Below are 17159 nucleotides of genomic sequence, written 5' to 3' on the forward strand. Positions count from 1 at the left end.
AAACAAACAAACAAACACACTTTCTCAATCCCCTCCACCCCCACCCCACCCCACCCCCACCCACTTCCAATGCACCCACCCACACACACACACACATACGTTGCACCGCTCAAAGCACCCCATCACAACGTACCATCATGCAAAGCCATTACGTTTGACATCCACGCACTGTCTCGAGGTCCCGAAGAGGAGGCTGGGCGGGGTCTGGGGCGCCGATAAGGATTTTTTCATCTCGCAAAAGAGCGTTTGTCTGTCTCAGCGCCGCCCCGCCACCCCTCACTTTTGAGTTACTGCCGACGCTGTTTTGGGCCCTCAGTCACGTCCTGGGTGTGTTTGCCTGCGAGAGAGAGAGAGAGAGAGAGAGAGAGAGAGAGAGAGAGAGAGAGAGAGAGAGAGAGAGAGAGAGAGAGAGAGAGAGAGAGAGAGAGAGAGAGAGAGAGAGAGAGAGAGACAGACAGACAGACAGACAGACAAACGGATGGACGGGAGGAAGGAAGGAATATGGGAGTGTTAAGAAAGGTTGGATGAGGGGGAGGGTGAAAAAGATAGAGAGAATGGGAGGAAGAGAAGATTTGAGTGTTTGTCTTTGAATGAGAGAAGAAGGAAGAAAGACAGAAATGAGAAAAGAAGGGTGGAAGAGAGGGAGGAATATATGGGAGAATGAGGGAAGGAAGGGAGGAAGACACACAGATGCATTAATAAGTTAAAAGACAACTCCGTGTGGTCCGTTAGCGAAGTCATCTCTACGCTAACGTCAATATCGAGAAAAAAAACTTAAATGAGTAAATGAAAAGAAAGGAAAGGAAGGGTACGTAGATTTAGGAAAGACAGCATGAAAGAAAGACAAAAAAAATGAAAGTAGGAAAGAAAAGTGAAGAGATAAATAAAAACACACAACGAACACACGGTCATACGCAAGTGAATATATTACATCACCATCCTTCTTTTCCTATTATTCATCTCCCTGTTTGTCTTCTTTCTCATCCTCGTCCTCTTCATCAGCATCATCATCATTATCCTGTTAAAACGACATCCCTAAAATCTTCAACGTTTTCATTCTTTATATTTTCGTAGACATGAATATGATGCTGTGTGTGTCGCTTCTCTCATCCGAAAATGTCACGATATCCGTCCGTTGGTCTGGCTGACATAATAGCGTATTTTCATTCACGACCTTGTGACGTTTTCATGACGTCACGAAGCAAACGTGGCTGCCACTTGTGGCAGTCTATCCTTGCTGGGGGACCAGCGAGTGAGTGAGAGACCGTGCCTCGTTGGGGGATCGTAGGAAATGGAGTACTCCAAATATTATTTTTCGCTCTCTGTGCGAATTATGAGAGGATGGTCACTTAAGTCAGGCTTAGTTTTCCTAAAATACGGCAGCTTTACGTGGAAACCAAGGCAAGCTTTAGAGGAAGAAATGGCTTTCGCAAAGATACGCACCGTCTCCAAACCTAACAATAACTACATAGTGCTTCAACAAAGACTTTATCTACATATTTAACAATAAGTGATGCTTCAGAGAGTGCCAACATTCGTCTCCACTTGTACTACTTACCACACAAGCTAACCCACCTTTAAGAGGTTGGTCATTCACAAAGCGAGTGTCTACATATCTAACAGTAACTAATACTTGAACAATGATGCTGGCAACATATCTAACAATAACTAATGTATCAGAGTGCCGACATTCATCATCACTCATACCTACCATACAACATTAATAACTTTTTGGGCTGGCCACTACTAAATCTAGTGATGAGGAATGAACTCTTAATAAAGGCTAAATAACTTGACAAACAAGTGAAAATTCACTTCACTGTCGTGCAATGTCACTAATCTTTGCTTGACACCACTGTAAAAAACTATCTGAATCTGCAGGTGCGTTATATTGACCCTGGAAGCACTCACAAGGACTGAGGAAACACTGCCTCTACTCGTTATTGTGTATGACTGAAACACCTGTCATGAAGTGCTTCCCACAAATTCTCCAGTGTTCAGGGTTTGAAGTCTGGGCTCTGGAGATCCTCGATAACCAGAAACTTCTTTCAGCGATCAACTCCCTCCGTTCACCTTGCCGCGTTGGTATTTTAGGCAGGCGGTAAAATGATAAACTTCGGTGTTTATCTGCCTTATTTCCACACCCAATAACACAGCAAAGATGTGGCATTTCTATTCTCAAACGGGTTACCAGTACGTGCCGTTAACACCACAAAACGAGGCTTAAAACTCGCGTCTAGGTCACTCCAGTGGCCATGAAATCTCCCCGCACGGTCTCCCAACAACAATCGGGCTGATCCCGCCAACCCATAATGCACCGCGGCCGTGACGGCATGGATTGGCGTGACGTCACAACAAATATTTCCAGAGGTCACAAAGGAGATTAATCGGGTTCTCATGACTGTTTTTCACATTCATGACGCAGAGGCCTTGTCAAACTATCACTAGGCTCATAAAACTACCCTTGGAAATGCCCACAACCTGTACGAAAGACTGATCAAATGTGGGTGTGTAAGCCCCGACCTGTTTGAGAATATGGGCCATGACGTGTTGACGAAAGATGGGAGAAACGGATGCTCGATGCTGGATAAAGGATCATAAGAGCATGGGAGAGTTGTTAATTACTAGTTTGATTGTATATGTTATGATTTGTCTGGTTGTGAGTTAGTGGATGAAGGGATGGATACGTGGGCGGGTGGTTGGATGGGCGTGTGCGATGTTTGTTTGTTTGTTTGTTTTCCATCAATACCCTCCACTTTACTTTTTATCTGTTCCGGTACGCTGTAGGATAAAACACACACACACACACACACACACAGAGAGAGAGAGAGAGAGAGAGAGAGAGAGAGAGAGAGAGGTTGTAAGGAGAGCGTTGTTGCGACGGATGCCTGAAAGTGAAGGTTGAGTATACGTATGTTAAGTAAGGCGAGAACGTGGGAGGAAGTGAGACGCTATATACGTATCTGCACTGCTCTCTCTCTCTCTCTCTCTCTCTCTCTCTCTCTTATAAAAGAGAAAAGTGTATACATGTACAGTACACGTCTGGGGACCTATATTCCTCCTCCCTCTATTCCCTTGAATTATCTGTGGGTGCGTGTGTGTCTACGTGCGTGTGTGTGTGTGTGTGTGTGTGTGTGTGTGTGTGTGTGTGTGTGTGTGTGTGTGTTTTAGCGGTTCAGGCATCACAATGTTTATTTCTCTCCCTTTTTTTCAGTATTCGTTTGGGTAAAAGTGTTTCGTGTTTATTTAATATCGCAAATGTTGGCTCGTCGCGGTAAAATATTGTGGCTGTTTATATTTTTTTGTGCCTCGCTGTCCCGTGGCTATGTAGTACGCACCGCTTCCCGCCCGGACAACAACATCAACTACAACAACCACAAAGACAACAGAAAAAACAACAAAAAATAGGTACATAGCATATTACATCTGAACTCCAAAACAGCAAACAACAACAACAACAACAACAACAGCAGCAGCAGCAACATCAACATCATCATCAACAACAACAACAACAACAAAACAGCAACAACGATAACAAAAACAAAATTGCAACATCGTCAGTAAAAGCAACAGCAAAGTGAAATAAAAAAACAGCAAGAATGACAACGACACAAAGAACTGCAACAACAACAACAACAACAACAACAAAAAAAAAAAAAAAAATACAGCAACAACAAGAACAAAAACAAAATATTAACTTTATCGTCAACAAAAGCAACAGCAACGTGAAATAAAAAACAGCAAGAATGACAGCAAAACAAAGGACCGCAACAACAACAACAACTACAACAACAACAACAACAACAACAACAACAACAACAGCAACAACAACAACAAAAAACAGGTGATACGTGGAGGGAGGAAGTGAATTAAATATACCCGTGCATACGTAAGACAAGTTATTTAAAAGCATCGCCAAACACAGTGGCGAGTGAGTGTACGTATTGGTCATCATCATCATCAGCAGCAGCAGAATTCTTGTATTTCCAGTTCGTTTCACAATGATGGAGGCAAAATGATAAAGGGTTGTAAAATGATAAGGGGATGTAAAATGATATAGGGATGTAAAATGATATAGGGATGTAATATTATAAGGGGGTGTAAAATGATAAGGGGATGTAAAATGATAAGGGGATGTAAAATTATAAAGGTTTGTAACATGATATGAGGATGTAAAATGATAGAGCATACGTATCTCTCTCCATCTCTCTTTTTTTTTTTTTTTTTTTTTTTTTACGTCTTCTTTCCCAAACAGACTAACATGTTTGTCTTCCCCGGAGCGACGAGCGGGAGGGAGGGAGGAAGGTGTTACGTCGCCTCCACTAATCGTATGAAAATTGGTGTTTGCTCTTCCCTTGTCCGCGCCGGGGAAGTTCAGCGGCGGAAAGCAAGGATTTGCAAGCCCCGCGGAATTGCCTTGACTCGTAAAGAAGGGAAATACATGGACACGTGTCGGAAAGGGTTTTGTGTTTGTTGGAAATGAGTTTGAAGTTTGGTCATAGTTGTGTTGTAATTGCGAAATGGTGACTAAGTTGTTTTGCGGAGGTGGTAGCAGCTAGTAGTAGTAGTAGTAGTTGTAGTAGTAGTAGTAGTAGTAGTAGTAGTAGTAGTAGTAGTAGTAGTAGTAGTAGTAGTAGTTTCTATCTTAGCTTTTTATCTCCCTGTGACCCCACTTACAAAATTTGCAAACTTATTCACCTCATTAATCAAGTTTCATAAAGTTAAGAAATACGGCAACCTACTTACGACCAGAGTCTTTTTAAAGGCAAATCAAACACGTATAAATGAACCACTGCTTGGCTACGAGACTAACCCAAACAACACGCAAGAACGAACCATAATACTAAAAAAAAAATGCTTCAAACTGCTTCATTTCCGAGGTTCGCGTGGGTCGAGTTTCAAGTACACGCATTCTTGTGAAGCTGAAAAGACGGGGAGGGATACCTGCTTGTTGTTTTTGTTTGTCTTTTTCGTGGCAAATATATACGAGAGTTAATTCGATGCAAGTGGATTAGGCAGGAAAGAGGGAGCTCCGACAGTACCTCCCTGAGCACACTGAACGAGGCCCCGACAAGACAAACGAGAGAGAGAGAGAGAGAGAGAGAGAGAGAGAGAATTTGGTTGAAGGCAACTTGGGAGAAGAAAGAGAAGGAGAGAAAGAGGAAAAAAGGAAGTAGGAGAGAGAGAGAGAGAGAGAGAGAGAGAGAGAGAGAGAGAGAGAATTTGGCCTCCACAGACTCGGAATCGAAAGAGACGCAGTATTGAACGCGTGCGTGTGTGTGTGTGTGTGTGTGTGTGTGTGTGTGTGTGTGTGTGTGTGTGTGACAGAGAAAGAGAGGTGGGTGATTTAGTTACAATTTATAGACAATACTCATAGTCACGAGGCAAAAATAAGAAAAAAAATGAAAAAAAAAAGAATAAAAAAGTTAGTTCACACGACGCATAATTTCCCATCAAAACAGAAGCAATAGTTGAGGTGTACCCGCTATGCTTATTTGCTTGTTGTTTTTTATTTTGTCACCATTTCGTTTTTTTTTTACTAGAGTTATGTCGATATTTAGGAGGCAGTGATTAGCGGGCTTTTTTTTTTTTTTTTTTTTTTTCTCAATTGCTTTTTGCCCTTGAGCTGCCTCCTTAACCTTAAAAAAAATAGAAAAGTTGGTAGTAGCCGTGGCAGTAGACGCGTAGTAGTAGTAGTAGTAGTAGTAGTAGTAGTATCAAGACATCTCTCCTCCCGAAATTGACCTCTCTTTCGGCCACCTCTTTTGATTCTTTTTTTAGGAGCAGCGACTAGCGGGCTTTTTTATTATTGTTTCCTTTTTTTGTGCCCTTGAGCTGTCTCCTTTGTTGTAAAAAAAAAAAAGTAGTTGTTGTTGTCATGTTAAGAGGGTAAAAAATAAAAATCCCCTGCCTCCTTCAGCGCCACCGTCGAGGGCGAACTGCGACTGGCTGGTCTTTCTGCACGCCCCGTACTTGTATACACTCAGAAACTTGCATCCCAGTCACCAGTCCTCGTCTTCGTCAGCACTCCCAGAACCTTTCCTTACACCGAGCACCTTTGTTCCATTTACACCCAGAAATTTGCATGACAGTCATCAGTCCTCGTCTTCGTAAGCACTGCCAGAACCTTTCCTTACACGGAGCACCTTTGTTCCCTTTACACTCAGAAACTTGCATGACAGTCATCAGTCCTCGTCTTCGTAAGCACTCCTGGAACCTACACGGAGGACCTTTTTTTCCTTTTACACTCAGAAACTTGCATCCCAGTCATCAGTCCTCGTCTTCGTAAGCACTCCCAGAACCTTGCCTTACACGGAGCACCTTTTTTCCCTTTACACTCAAAAACTTGCAGTCTCAGTCATCAGTCCTCGTCTTTGTAAGCACTGCCAGAACCTACAAGGAGCACCTTTTTTTTTCCCTTTACACCCAGAAACTTGCATCTCAGTCATCAATCCTCGTCTTCGTAAGCACTCCCAGAACCTTGCCTTACACGGATCACCTCTTTTCCCTTTCTTCGCCTCGGAGTCTGTCATTCCAGCGGGCCTCTGCTTACCATCTGCTCTTTATTCGGATAGTTCTTAATAGCTTTGTACCGTCTGCCTCGCCGCTGCCTCCGCCCATTGAGACAAAAAGAAAAAAAGAAAAAAACGCCGGTGATTTAAGCCAACTGGCGGCCAGCTCGAAAAGAACCCGGGATATTTCAACCGTAAACACCTCATTAACAAACTTTTTCCATGCGCAAGTATTCCAAGTTTTGTAATAACAGGAGAGTTAATCTTATCCAAAGTTTCCTTAATCCTCAGGCGAGTGGGCGACGAGAGGCTTTTTGGAGGTGTGACGCCCCCACCCCCTTTTCACCTTGACCCCCCCCCCCCTTCCTTACCTGCTCTGTTACCCTTCCCCCTCCCCTCCTCCCCCGCCGTCCCCCCTTCCCCCCTCTCATTCGTGCTGGAAAAGAGTCTATGTTGAGTTTTCGCTTCTCGCTTCACCGCCGTTTTTTGCCGCAGTGAACGGCGGAGAGGGTGGGGTTTTTTTCCTCCTTTTTAATTCTTTTTTTAATTTTGTCTCACCTAAGAATCGAAACATTTCTTGCCTGACGAAAAGTGGGACGAAGCGTAACATGAGTGGTAGCCGTTTTTGTTTTTTTTCTGGGGCGTTGTTATCGATATGTTATCTCTCTTGATACGTTATCTCTCAGGCTTTATCTGTCTGTGTGGTTTTAATATCTATGTAAATCTATGTAAATCTCTCTCTCTCTCTCTCTCTCTCTCTCTCTCTCTCTCTCTCTCTCTCTCTCTCTCTCTCTCTCTCTCTCTCTCTCTCTCTCTCTCTCTCTCTCTCTCTCTCTCTCTCTCTCTCACACACACACACACACACACACACACACACATATTTCTACTCCTACAGCTATCATATAAGTTTACATCAGTTTACTATAGTATACGTTATTCCTTTCCTTTTAAATCCCTCATACTCTATAATAAAATCTCGAAATTCATTAACCTCCACAGAACCGTTCATTATTGGGAGGTGGGATGTAACCTTTCAGTTGAGCCAATATACGGGATACCATTTGTTCCGCGTTCTCCTCCCTGAAGACCACATTACCGTTTTAACACACAAACACGCACAGGTCGTATTCAAGAGTCAAGTGTTGCATTCCCGAAGCGTGTGTGTTGCAGTGTTGAAGGCTGTGCCCCCCTCCCGCGTGTGTTGCATCGTGCACATCGCTGCCCTGCGTATACGGTCCCAAATGGAATGTTGTACTCCAAATTTCAGACATAGTTGTTTCAGTCGTGTGGTGGCAGTGGCAGGCCTAATGGTACGGGAAGGGAGGGGGAGGGAGGAGGTGTGTGGTGTATGGGGGGGAGGAGAGTTTCAGGAGTATGGTGTAAGACGTAAGGGGATGGGAAGGAGGGTAGGTGGGGAAGGGGTGTTTTAGGGGTGTGATGCCAGGCCTGAGGGGGAGGGAAGAGGTGGAGGGAGAGAAGGGAGTTTAAGGGATGTGATAGCAGGCCTGAGGGGGAGAGGGGGAGGGGGAAGGGGAGTTTCAGTATGGTGCAAGGCGTAAGGAAGGGGAGGGGGAAGGGGGGGTGAGGAAAGGAGGGGAAGGAGGAAAAGGGAGGGGCAGATTGGGAGGGGAGTTTCAAGCGTGTGATGTAAGGCCTAGGGAGGGGGAGGGAAGGAGGGTTACAAGCGTGTGATGTAAGGCATAGGGAGGGGGAGGGAAGGAGGGTTACAAGCGTGTGGTGTAAGGCCTAGGGAGGGGGAGGGAAGGAGGGTTACAAGCGTGTGGTGTAAGGCCTAGGGAGGGAGGAAGGAGGTTACAAGCGTGTGGTGTAAGGCCTAGGGAGGGGGAGGGAAGGAGGGTTACAAGCGTGTGGTGTAAGGCCTAGGGAGGGGGAGGGAAGGAGGGTTACAAGCGTGTGGTGTAAGGCATAGGGAGGGGGAGGGAAGGAGGGTTACAAGCGTGTGGTGTACGGCCTAAGATGGAGGGGGAGAGGGGAGGAAAGCCGCCACTCGCCTATCCCCGCGCCAAGTAACCCACTACACCTTCGCCGCACATGACATGAATAACGCCCACCAAGGATGAATCATGAACTGCTACACCGCACGTCGGTCACTGCTCGACGCTGGACCAAATAGCGTTGTGTTAGTCAGCAGTTAAAGCGGCGCCTCTGAACTACATTGTGCCAGTGTTTGCTGACGCGGGATAGATTTTTTTATTTATTATCCGCGAATCAGGCGAGCAGGTTAATGATAGCAGTAATCGGTTTAACTGGTATTTTATTGTGAGGTTTTATCATTTAGTCATTTCCTTCTGACGCCGGATATTTGTTTTCTTTATCAGCCGTGGATCAGGCCAGCAGGTTAATTAACAACGGTAGAAATCGATTTAACAACTATTTTTTGCAAGGTTTTGTTTACTCATTGCTTTCTGACGCGGGTTACTTTCCTTATCACCCGTGGATCAGGCCAGCAGGTTAATTAACAACAGTAGAAATCGATTTAACAACTATTTTTTGCTAGGTTTTGTTTACTCATTGCTTTCTGACGCGGGTTACTTTCCTTATCACCCGTGGATCAGGCCAGCAGGTTAATTAACAACAGTAGAAATCGATTTAACAACTATTTTTTGCTAGGTTTTGTTTACTCATTGCTTTCTGACGCGGGTTACTTTCCTTATCACCCGTGGATCAGGCCAGCAGGTTAACATTAGCAGTAATAGATTTATCTGGTATTTTATCGCAAAGTCTTATCATTTCGTTACTCCCTTCTATACTGCGGACAGGCCGGGACTTGATAACATTACACAGCGGCTTGTTGACTAAATTTAAATCCGTCCACAGCGGAGCGTCGCCCGCACGCCTACCCATTTCGTGTCGGGATGGAGTCATTTGGTGGAATCAAAGCTCTGGAACGCCAGCGGCCAGTCTGAGCCACGGCACAAATTAATTCTGACTCATCCTCCTAACACTGACCCGCCGTGCGCCAAAGGACCCATTTCCACTCACGTACCCCTTCCACTTCACATCGCCCCCCTCCACTTCCTCTACCACCTCTGACCCACCTCCTCTCACAACCTCCAACCAGCTGACGCCCACCCTCATACCACATCCTCCGCCATAACCACATGCGTCACCTCCTCCCTTCACAGTCATCAGCACCGTCACCTCCACGAACTGTTTTGTCCTTTCACCACCACCACCACCACCGCCACCACATCCTCCTCTTTGTCGCTCCCCTTCCCGCCTTCCTTACTGAAACCGATGCACCGTCAAAGTGGCGTGCAAAGGCTGCCGTCAGGCTCTTTGACATGTGAATTATAACTCTTTAGACAGCACGCTTATTAAAAGAAAACGATAAGCTGAACACAGGCGACATTATGATCCTTAACATATTGTAGGAACCCAAAACTACCACGACAGTCTAGATATAATATATTCATCTCCACAACCAATATCAATTTCAATTTCATATAGACATGGCACTCGTTTAAATCTGAAAAGTTTTCCTACCTCGCTCGCAAATGTCTCGAAATTGTGGTTCAAAGGCTTGCCTGGCCGCGTTTTGTGTTAAGTAATTGAGTGGACAGTTCCTGCCCCCAGAGGTGCGAAGCCTGTCAGGCAAGAGATTGCTTCCCTGAATCGCTCATCGTGTTACCTGCCGCGGCGGCGTCCTGCTCAGGGAAAACAAACATCGAAAACAAGGATGTCGAATCGCCAAAATACATTTTTCAAAGGCATCAAACATCCCTTGACAGAGGTGGTGGTGAGAGTGAGACAAGCGTTGGCTTCCTGAGTGACGCCTATCTGTCTGTCTGTCTGTCCATAGGTGCCGGAGTACTACTACGCCTTCGGACCGACGGTGGACGGCGTGGTTATCGGCACCGACTTTGACACCGACCGTCCGTCCTACATCAACCGCCTGGCCAGCTACGACCTCGTCTTCGGCGTGACCCCGTCCGACGCCTTCTTCAGCTTCAACGACGACGACATCAAGACGGGCTTCGAGATGGACAAAAGGAACAAGATATTAAGGACCTTCATCCGCAACACATACAAGTAAGATATTTTTTCATGTTTTGATTGTAACATGAAACCACAGTAATTTCCATTGTTATGGCGCATTTTATCCCAACACTTTTCCTTCATGCTTATTGCCATGTAACGTGTATTTAGAAGTGCAATCTCTGCACACTCTCCTCTCAACATATTTACTGCAGTAAAATCCTCTTAAGTTTCGAGTCCAGCAGAGATAAGTCGTAAAGATCATCCAGTTCCTTGCCTCTGTTTTCCATAAGAGTGATTTTTACTAAACTTGCTACTAACATAAGCACTCCTGCCATATCTCACCCTTTGCACACACTCACCTGACCTTCCCCCCCACCCCCCCTAGCTACCACCTGACGGAGATCATGGCGACGGTCATCAACGAATACACAGACTGGGAGCGTCCCGTCCGCCACCCCATCAGCACCAGGGAGGAGACGCTGTCGCTGCTCTCCGATGCCCTGTACGGCGCCCCAGTCATGCACACCGGCAACCTGCACTCCCTGGCCTCCTCCAAGACCTACCTGTACGTGTTCGACTACCAGACCAGGAACGGAGACTTTGAGCAGGTGAGGATGAGAATGGCTCCTCGTTTAATCTTCATCATCACTCTTAAAGGGGAAGAGGACAGATTCCCGTTTCGCTAGGCAATGAAATTCTTAACTCACCACCATTGCTGATCAAGATAAAAACTATTGTATTATCTTTAACAGACGAGCAAATCTGTAAGGATCATATTCTTAAACATTTCAGTGCCCAAGCCTATACTTATTTGTCAAGGCTTTCATAGGAGTACTGGGCATTTCCAGGGGTAGTTTTATGAGCCTGGTGGTAGCATGATCATTCTTCTGTACCATGAACCTAAAACCACACTCGTTAGAACCCGATTGATCTCCTTTTCGACCTTTGGAAATAGTTGATGTGAGAGGTAGAAGCGTCTGAGAATACCGACCTAACTTTCCTTTACATATTCACCTTTCATTCTGGTTAGTTATCGTATGTCAGGTGATCACTTGCCTCTAACACTCTCCCTTGGCCTCAGCAGCAGCGGCTCGGGTGTGTGCACGGCGAGGAGCTCCCGTACGTGTGGGGGGCACCTCTGGTCGACTCACTGGCACACTTCCCCACCAACTACACGCAGGCCGAAGTGAAGCTCTCCGAGACCGTCCTGACGTACTGGGTGAACTTCGCCAGGATAGGGTACGGTGTGGCGAGCGTTTTGGGAATGACGGGAACGGATGGGTCTGGAGTGACACGTGTTAGGATATGATGATTTAGGATAATTATTAATGTGGTCTACCTTTTCCCGTGTTGTGTTTCATTTAAAGTAGCTAAGGCCGAGAACCTGGGATAAGGGAGCACGGGGACCGTAACACTCGTTTGGTATTCACTCCAATATTCAGCCATCCACTGGAAATAGATCTCATAGTTTATCATTCCACATCAATTAATAATACTTCATATTTTTTTAGGGAGGTGGGGAAAGCTCCTTATTCATTATATCATGTAACTTTGAACACTGAGTTGATAATTACATTTCTTTGCCATCCACTTCAAATGGAAGACGTAGCTTATCGTTCCACCTTAATTATAAAACTCCACTCTTCTTAGGGAGGTGGGGTGAGCTCCTTACTCTTCATAACATGTTACTTTGAATATTCAACTTATAATTCAATTTCTTTGCCATTAACTCAAAATAGAACACAGCTTTTTCTACATCGACTATAATATATATATACTTTTTTTTAGGGAGGTAGGGAGATCTCCTTACTCTTTATGTCATGTGTCCAGGCAGGTCCATTACCTAGACACATCAGTGCTAGCAACTCATAACCTTTTATTTCCCTGCCTCAGAAGCCCCAGTGAGCCGGAGCCACAGGTCAACGACAGGATGACAGAGAAGAGTCGAGCACGGACCCTCGAGTGGCCTGTGTACAATGGCATGCGGCAGAGGTACATTGAAATAGGTACGTGCACTCAGCAATCATTCAAAACTTTGTGCCTCTGTAAACATCAAAAGTCAGTGTTGTCTTTTACACCAAATAGCATTTTGAGTCATTTTGTAAGTTACAGAGTAAGATATTTGTCTATCAATCATTAAAGAAATTGCATCTCTCACTGAATTTTCGTTTTTGGCCGATGTAGGATATGTGTTATTCAAGGCAAATAACTAACTCCTTCTCCTCCTTCCCATATCCCAGACCTCAAGCCTCGTGTCAAGTCCCACTACCGCTCGCATCAACTAAGCTTCTGGCTCCACCTGGTGCCGCAGCTGCACCGCGCAGGGAAGGACGCGCCTGAGACCCACCACCACCTCGAGAACCACAATGACTGGAACTCCTACCGGGGCTTCGTCAGGTCCGAGCCAGTCACCAGGTAGTATTGGCAGCGGTAGTTCATAGGCTTTTCATACCATGACAAAAGAATGATGCGTGTTAGAGTCCTTATTGATTCCTTCTTAAACTGATGGATAACTTACTCCTGCCCTTCCTCAACAGGTCACTGGAATCTTCAACATTCATTCCCTGAAGTCATTAGTCGTTGCTTCCTCGTCCACTGCCCTAACTCAGATTTTGTTCCAGGGTGATCCTCCCACCGGAGACAACAACGGAGGCCACAACTACCCGGCAGTACAATGTGTCGGCGGTGTTACAGTCCACCCCAGCCAGCCCCGATGGCAGCAACAGCACTGGTCTGCGCTCCCATGCCTCACTCAGCGATGGGTTCGCTGCCTACTCCACCGCCCTCTCTGTTACCATCGCCATCGGCTGCTCGCTGCTCATCCTGAACGTGCTCATCTTCGCCGGCGTGTATTACCAGCGGGACAAGTCACGCATGGAAGCCAAGAAGGTAGCAGAGAATGGCGGCCTCCTCGCACCCGCCAACAGCATCAGCGGCGACGTGCATACGCCCCCGACCCCGAGTCTCGCTGTCAAGGCCGAGGTGGTAACCCGAATGGTGTCAGGAGGCTCCAAGGCCCCTCCCTCTACCCCCATGACCCAGACAACCCACTTGCCGCCGCCGGAGTTCGCCGACTACCCGGGCCAGTCCCCACACTACGGTACCGCTCACGGCGTCTCCCACCTGCACACGCTTCCCCGTGGCGGCCTCGCCAAAGTCATTACCTGCGAGGGCCAGAAACAGCCGGGGAGCGCCAGCCTCACGCTGTCGGTGCCGCGTGCCCCGCCTCCCCCTCAGGTACCCACCTCCCACAGCTCAGAGTCTCAGCCGCTCCTGAAGCAAACGTCCTTCACTCTCACCTCACCACACACCTCCACGCCCTCCAAGAGCCCCACTAAAGAATCCAACGTTGGAGAACTTCGAGTATAGCGGTATTAGAAGACTCATCTCTATAGTATAGCCCTGCCCACCCTGCCTCTCCCAGCCCCCCCCCCCCCTCTCCCCCAACACCTGCATTGCCCCTGCCTCGTCCACAGTTCAACTTGTGAACACTTGCAACACTTCTTTTTAGCTACTTAGGTTACAGTAGAACTCTTTCTCACTCCCGTACTCTATTTGTTGCTTGTCAGACATAGCCGTGATACAACTTAAGTTTCTATGAGGCTCCAATCTCTACAATGACGAATTACTGGCGCCGGACGCCTTCCCTGGGTGTTCCACTGCCTCGGTGTGTCGCTCGACTGCTCAACTTTCATGGGAAAATAGTGTCCTGCCCTCGTGAGTGAGAGAACTTGCCAGCAGTCTCTTCGCCCTTCACTGTGTCCTCGTCTCAGTGTGGTGCGGTCAAAGCAGAAGTCAGAACCTCTTGGTGACACGTCTACGTCCATTCCACACTATCATAAGCTTCTTGGTTGAGGAGGAGAGCCATGTCCCGTGATGAAATGTGTGGTGGCAACCCAAGGTGATCTTTGAAAGGGTGGAGAGGAATGTTCCAACGACCCAGTAATAGGTGTTGGGGCTGAAGAAAGACTGCAAGCGTGCATCTCTCTTTACCATGAAGCAAGGGTACGACATCCTCACTTTATTCATTATTCTGTGTGTAGTGTGCAGTTTCACGACAAGAGATGTACCCAAAAAAAAGTTGAGGTGCATATATTTCCTGCCATGATGACGTAGATGACTTAGACTGTGTGTGTGTGTGTGTGTGTGTGTCTGTACATGGAGTGGTGGCAGCCTCTAAGGGGCGCCACAAACCTTCTCGATTACTGCACAAACTTGACGACATCACTCCACTTTCAGAAATACTAAACACTGAAAAAAAAGTTGAAAGTTAATGATCCCACGTGAAAGAGAGTCCAGCATTGCAAAGTATAAAGCATCCACTATAAAGAAAACAAGGTGAAGCCAGCACGAAGTATTGACTAGAGCAGTGGTGAAAGCAATGGGTGCGAGAAGTGGTAGTGGTGAGTTGGCCACCACGAGGACCAACAGAAGGTGAGTGGTCAGGCTCGAGTTACATACATCCCCGCACTTAATGAAGGAACGTGTGAGGTGTTCTGCCAAGCGAGTGACAATCTGGGTGCTGTTCTCCGTACGTTCATAGCCGTTGTAATGGTGCAGGAACCTCAGACGTTTTTCCATTGAGTCTTTTCTGCACCGTCTAAGCTCGTGACTCAAGAGCTGCTCATCACGACAGTCGGGACGGGTGAGCGTGACACCGGCCTCTGAAGTTTCCTTTTTTCCATAAATATTTACCGTTTACCTTCATGTAGGTGGGACGCTGCTGCTGCTGCTTCACCTGCCAGCCGTAGCAACAAATGATAACAATGTTTGACTGTTTGTTTGTAATCACTATCATTGTTTGTTAAGTGTTCAAATTGCTCCTCCTTCTTTTGTACGACCCTTTTGATATTCCCAGCCACTGTCAGAGCCGACCAGTCTTGTATAGCTCGTAGGTGCAGTGGTGGTGCATGGAGACCCTCAAAGCTGCGTGGCTGGCTCGAAGGAGACTGTTATTTCGATGCTCATGACAAGTGTTGCGGATAAGGTGGCGGCCATCCGAGGCGCCAGCTTCCCTGACACGCGGCATATGAGTCCTTCAGAGCAGAGGTTCATGTTGAATCTACTACATTCCCAACAAAGCTTCTTATATTTTAACCGATACATGCACTTGTCTGACTGTAGATTGAGTAGAGGGTGTGCGTGTGTGTATGCGCATGTGTGTGTGTGTGTGTGTGTGTGTGTGTGTGTGTGTGTGTGTGTGTGTGTGTGTGGTGCAAAGTTGTAGTGCAGCACGTCATTCCGACACACCTGCCCCACGTCACTACCCAGGGAAGGAGATGGGACGGGACCCTGACCATAACCTCCTAAGCACCCGTGATGGAGGTGCGTCGTCTGTAGGGGGCCGGAGATCGATGTGCTGCTCTAGGTCATCGTGTACATAAGGATCAGTCATCTCGAGAAGGGTAGGGGTGTGAGCGGCAAACAGGACGGAGGGTCACAAGCCGTCTGCGACCTCCATAATGGCGCTAAAGAAAAAACTCATTCCAGGTTCTTATTGTCTTTTTTTTCCAAGGCGAGGTGTGGGGTTATAGAGGGAAGTGTCTGGTGTTCGGCTGTGTGTGTACATCGTGTTATTTTCTATATGAAGGACCATTTGTACTGCCTGCCATCTTTGTTCCTCTTCTTTGTAGCTTAGAATAATGATGGAGAAGTGAGGGGAGGTGGTTGCCTTGACTGTTCTCACACACACACACACACACACACACACACACACACACACACACACACACTTATGAGACCAGTTTCACACATGGTTACGTATACCTCACACATCCGTACATATACGTTCATTTCCCCCATACACAGCATCACATCCTAGGCCTAAGTCATCACATACGTACCATTAGAAACCTCTCACACCATCCCTTCCTCTCTTGCATCCATCAAAGACTCATATCACACAACGTTCCCTTTCATGTAATCGACACAACGTTTCATCCTTCTATTTCAGCTTATGAACATCGAGCAACCTATTCCTCCTCCTCCTCCGCCTTTTCCTACTTTTCCTCCCACCTCACGTTTCCTCCAGCAGCTTTACTTAGTACCAACACCTTATAAGACTAACATTTTGAGTCGTCCCTTATATTAGTTTGTGAAGGAAACGTTTTGTTCGTATATCTTAGTTTATGATCAGAGTCCATGTTCTTAAATGTATCGGGCTCCCATGACGACTATTTTCCAAGCCCACAGAGAAGATTACCCGGGTTTTCATGGGTGGCTTTCAAGTTCAGGGTGAAGAAGTTGTGTAAAACTACCACGAGGGTCACAAAACAGCCCATGAAATGCCTAGCAACTTCTACAAGAGGCTTTTCAAACAGGAGAGCTGAGGTGCCGATACGTTTAGGAATACGGCCTCAGGTTGTTCCACAGGGAAGACTTGGTGAGTTAAGGTGCACTGAACGCTTGCCTTGGAGATGGATATTTCTTGAGCGTGAGTGAGTGTTACAGGGTCAGTGGAGGTCATTTTTACGCTACTAGGAATTACTTTCATAAACTGTGAAAGGTCAGAGCGATGATGTTTACATCCAATATTAGTTTAAGAGCCAATGTAAATCTGTTTATGTGAATTGTCTTTGATGGCAATAAGTTACTCATGAAGTAGGGTTAATAAATTGTTCAAATGGTAGTAATGTAGTTTCCTTC

The 17159-nt window shown here is 46.5% G+C and overlaps 1 protein-coding gene across 1 annotated transcript in view; it reads left to right on the forward strand.

Annotated features, from left to right (window-relative positions):
- The window catches only part of LOC127008630 (neuroligin-2-like), an 80480-nt gene extending 63344 nt beyond the window's left edge, over positions 1–17136 (forward strand). Inside the window, exons 4-9 of the mRNA XM_050880908.1 lie at positions 10336–10565; positions 10900–11122; positions 11599–11753; positions 12408–12520; positions 12755–12929; positions 13136–17136. Coding sequence (XP_050736865.1) covers positions 10336–10565; positions 10900–11122; positions 11599–11753; positions 12408–12520; positions 12755–12929; positions 13136–13883 — 1644 coding nt within the window. The 3' untranslated portion in view covers positions 13884–17136. The remainder of the gene's footprint in view (positions 1–10335; positions 10566–10899; positions 11123–11598; positions 11754–12407; positions 12521–12754; positions 12930–13135) is intronic.
- Positions 17137–17159: the final 23 nt, after the last annotated feature.

This window comes from Eriocheir sinensis, chromosome 38, assembly GCF_024679095.1.
Source record: "Eriocheir sinensis breed Jianghai 21 chromosome 38, ASM2467909v1, whole genome shotgun sequence".
Taxonomy (NCBI): domain Eukaryota; kingdom Metazoa; phylum Arthropoda; class Malacostraca; order Decapoda; family Varunidae; genus Eriocheir; species Eriocheir sinensis.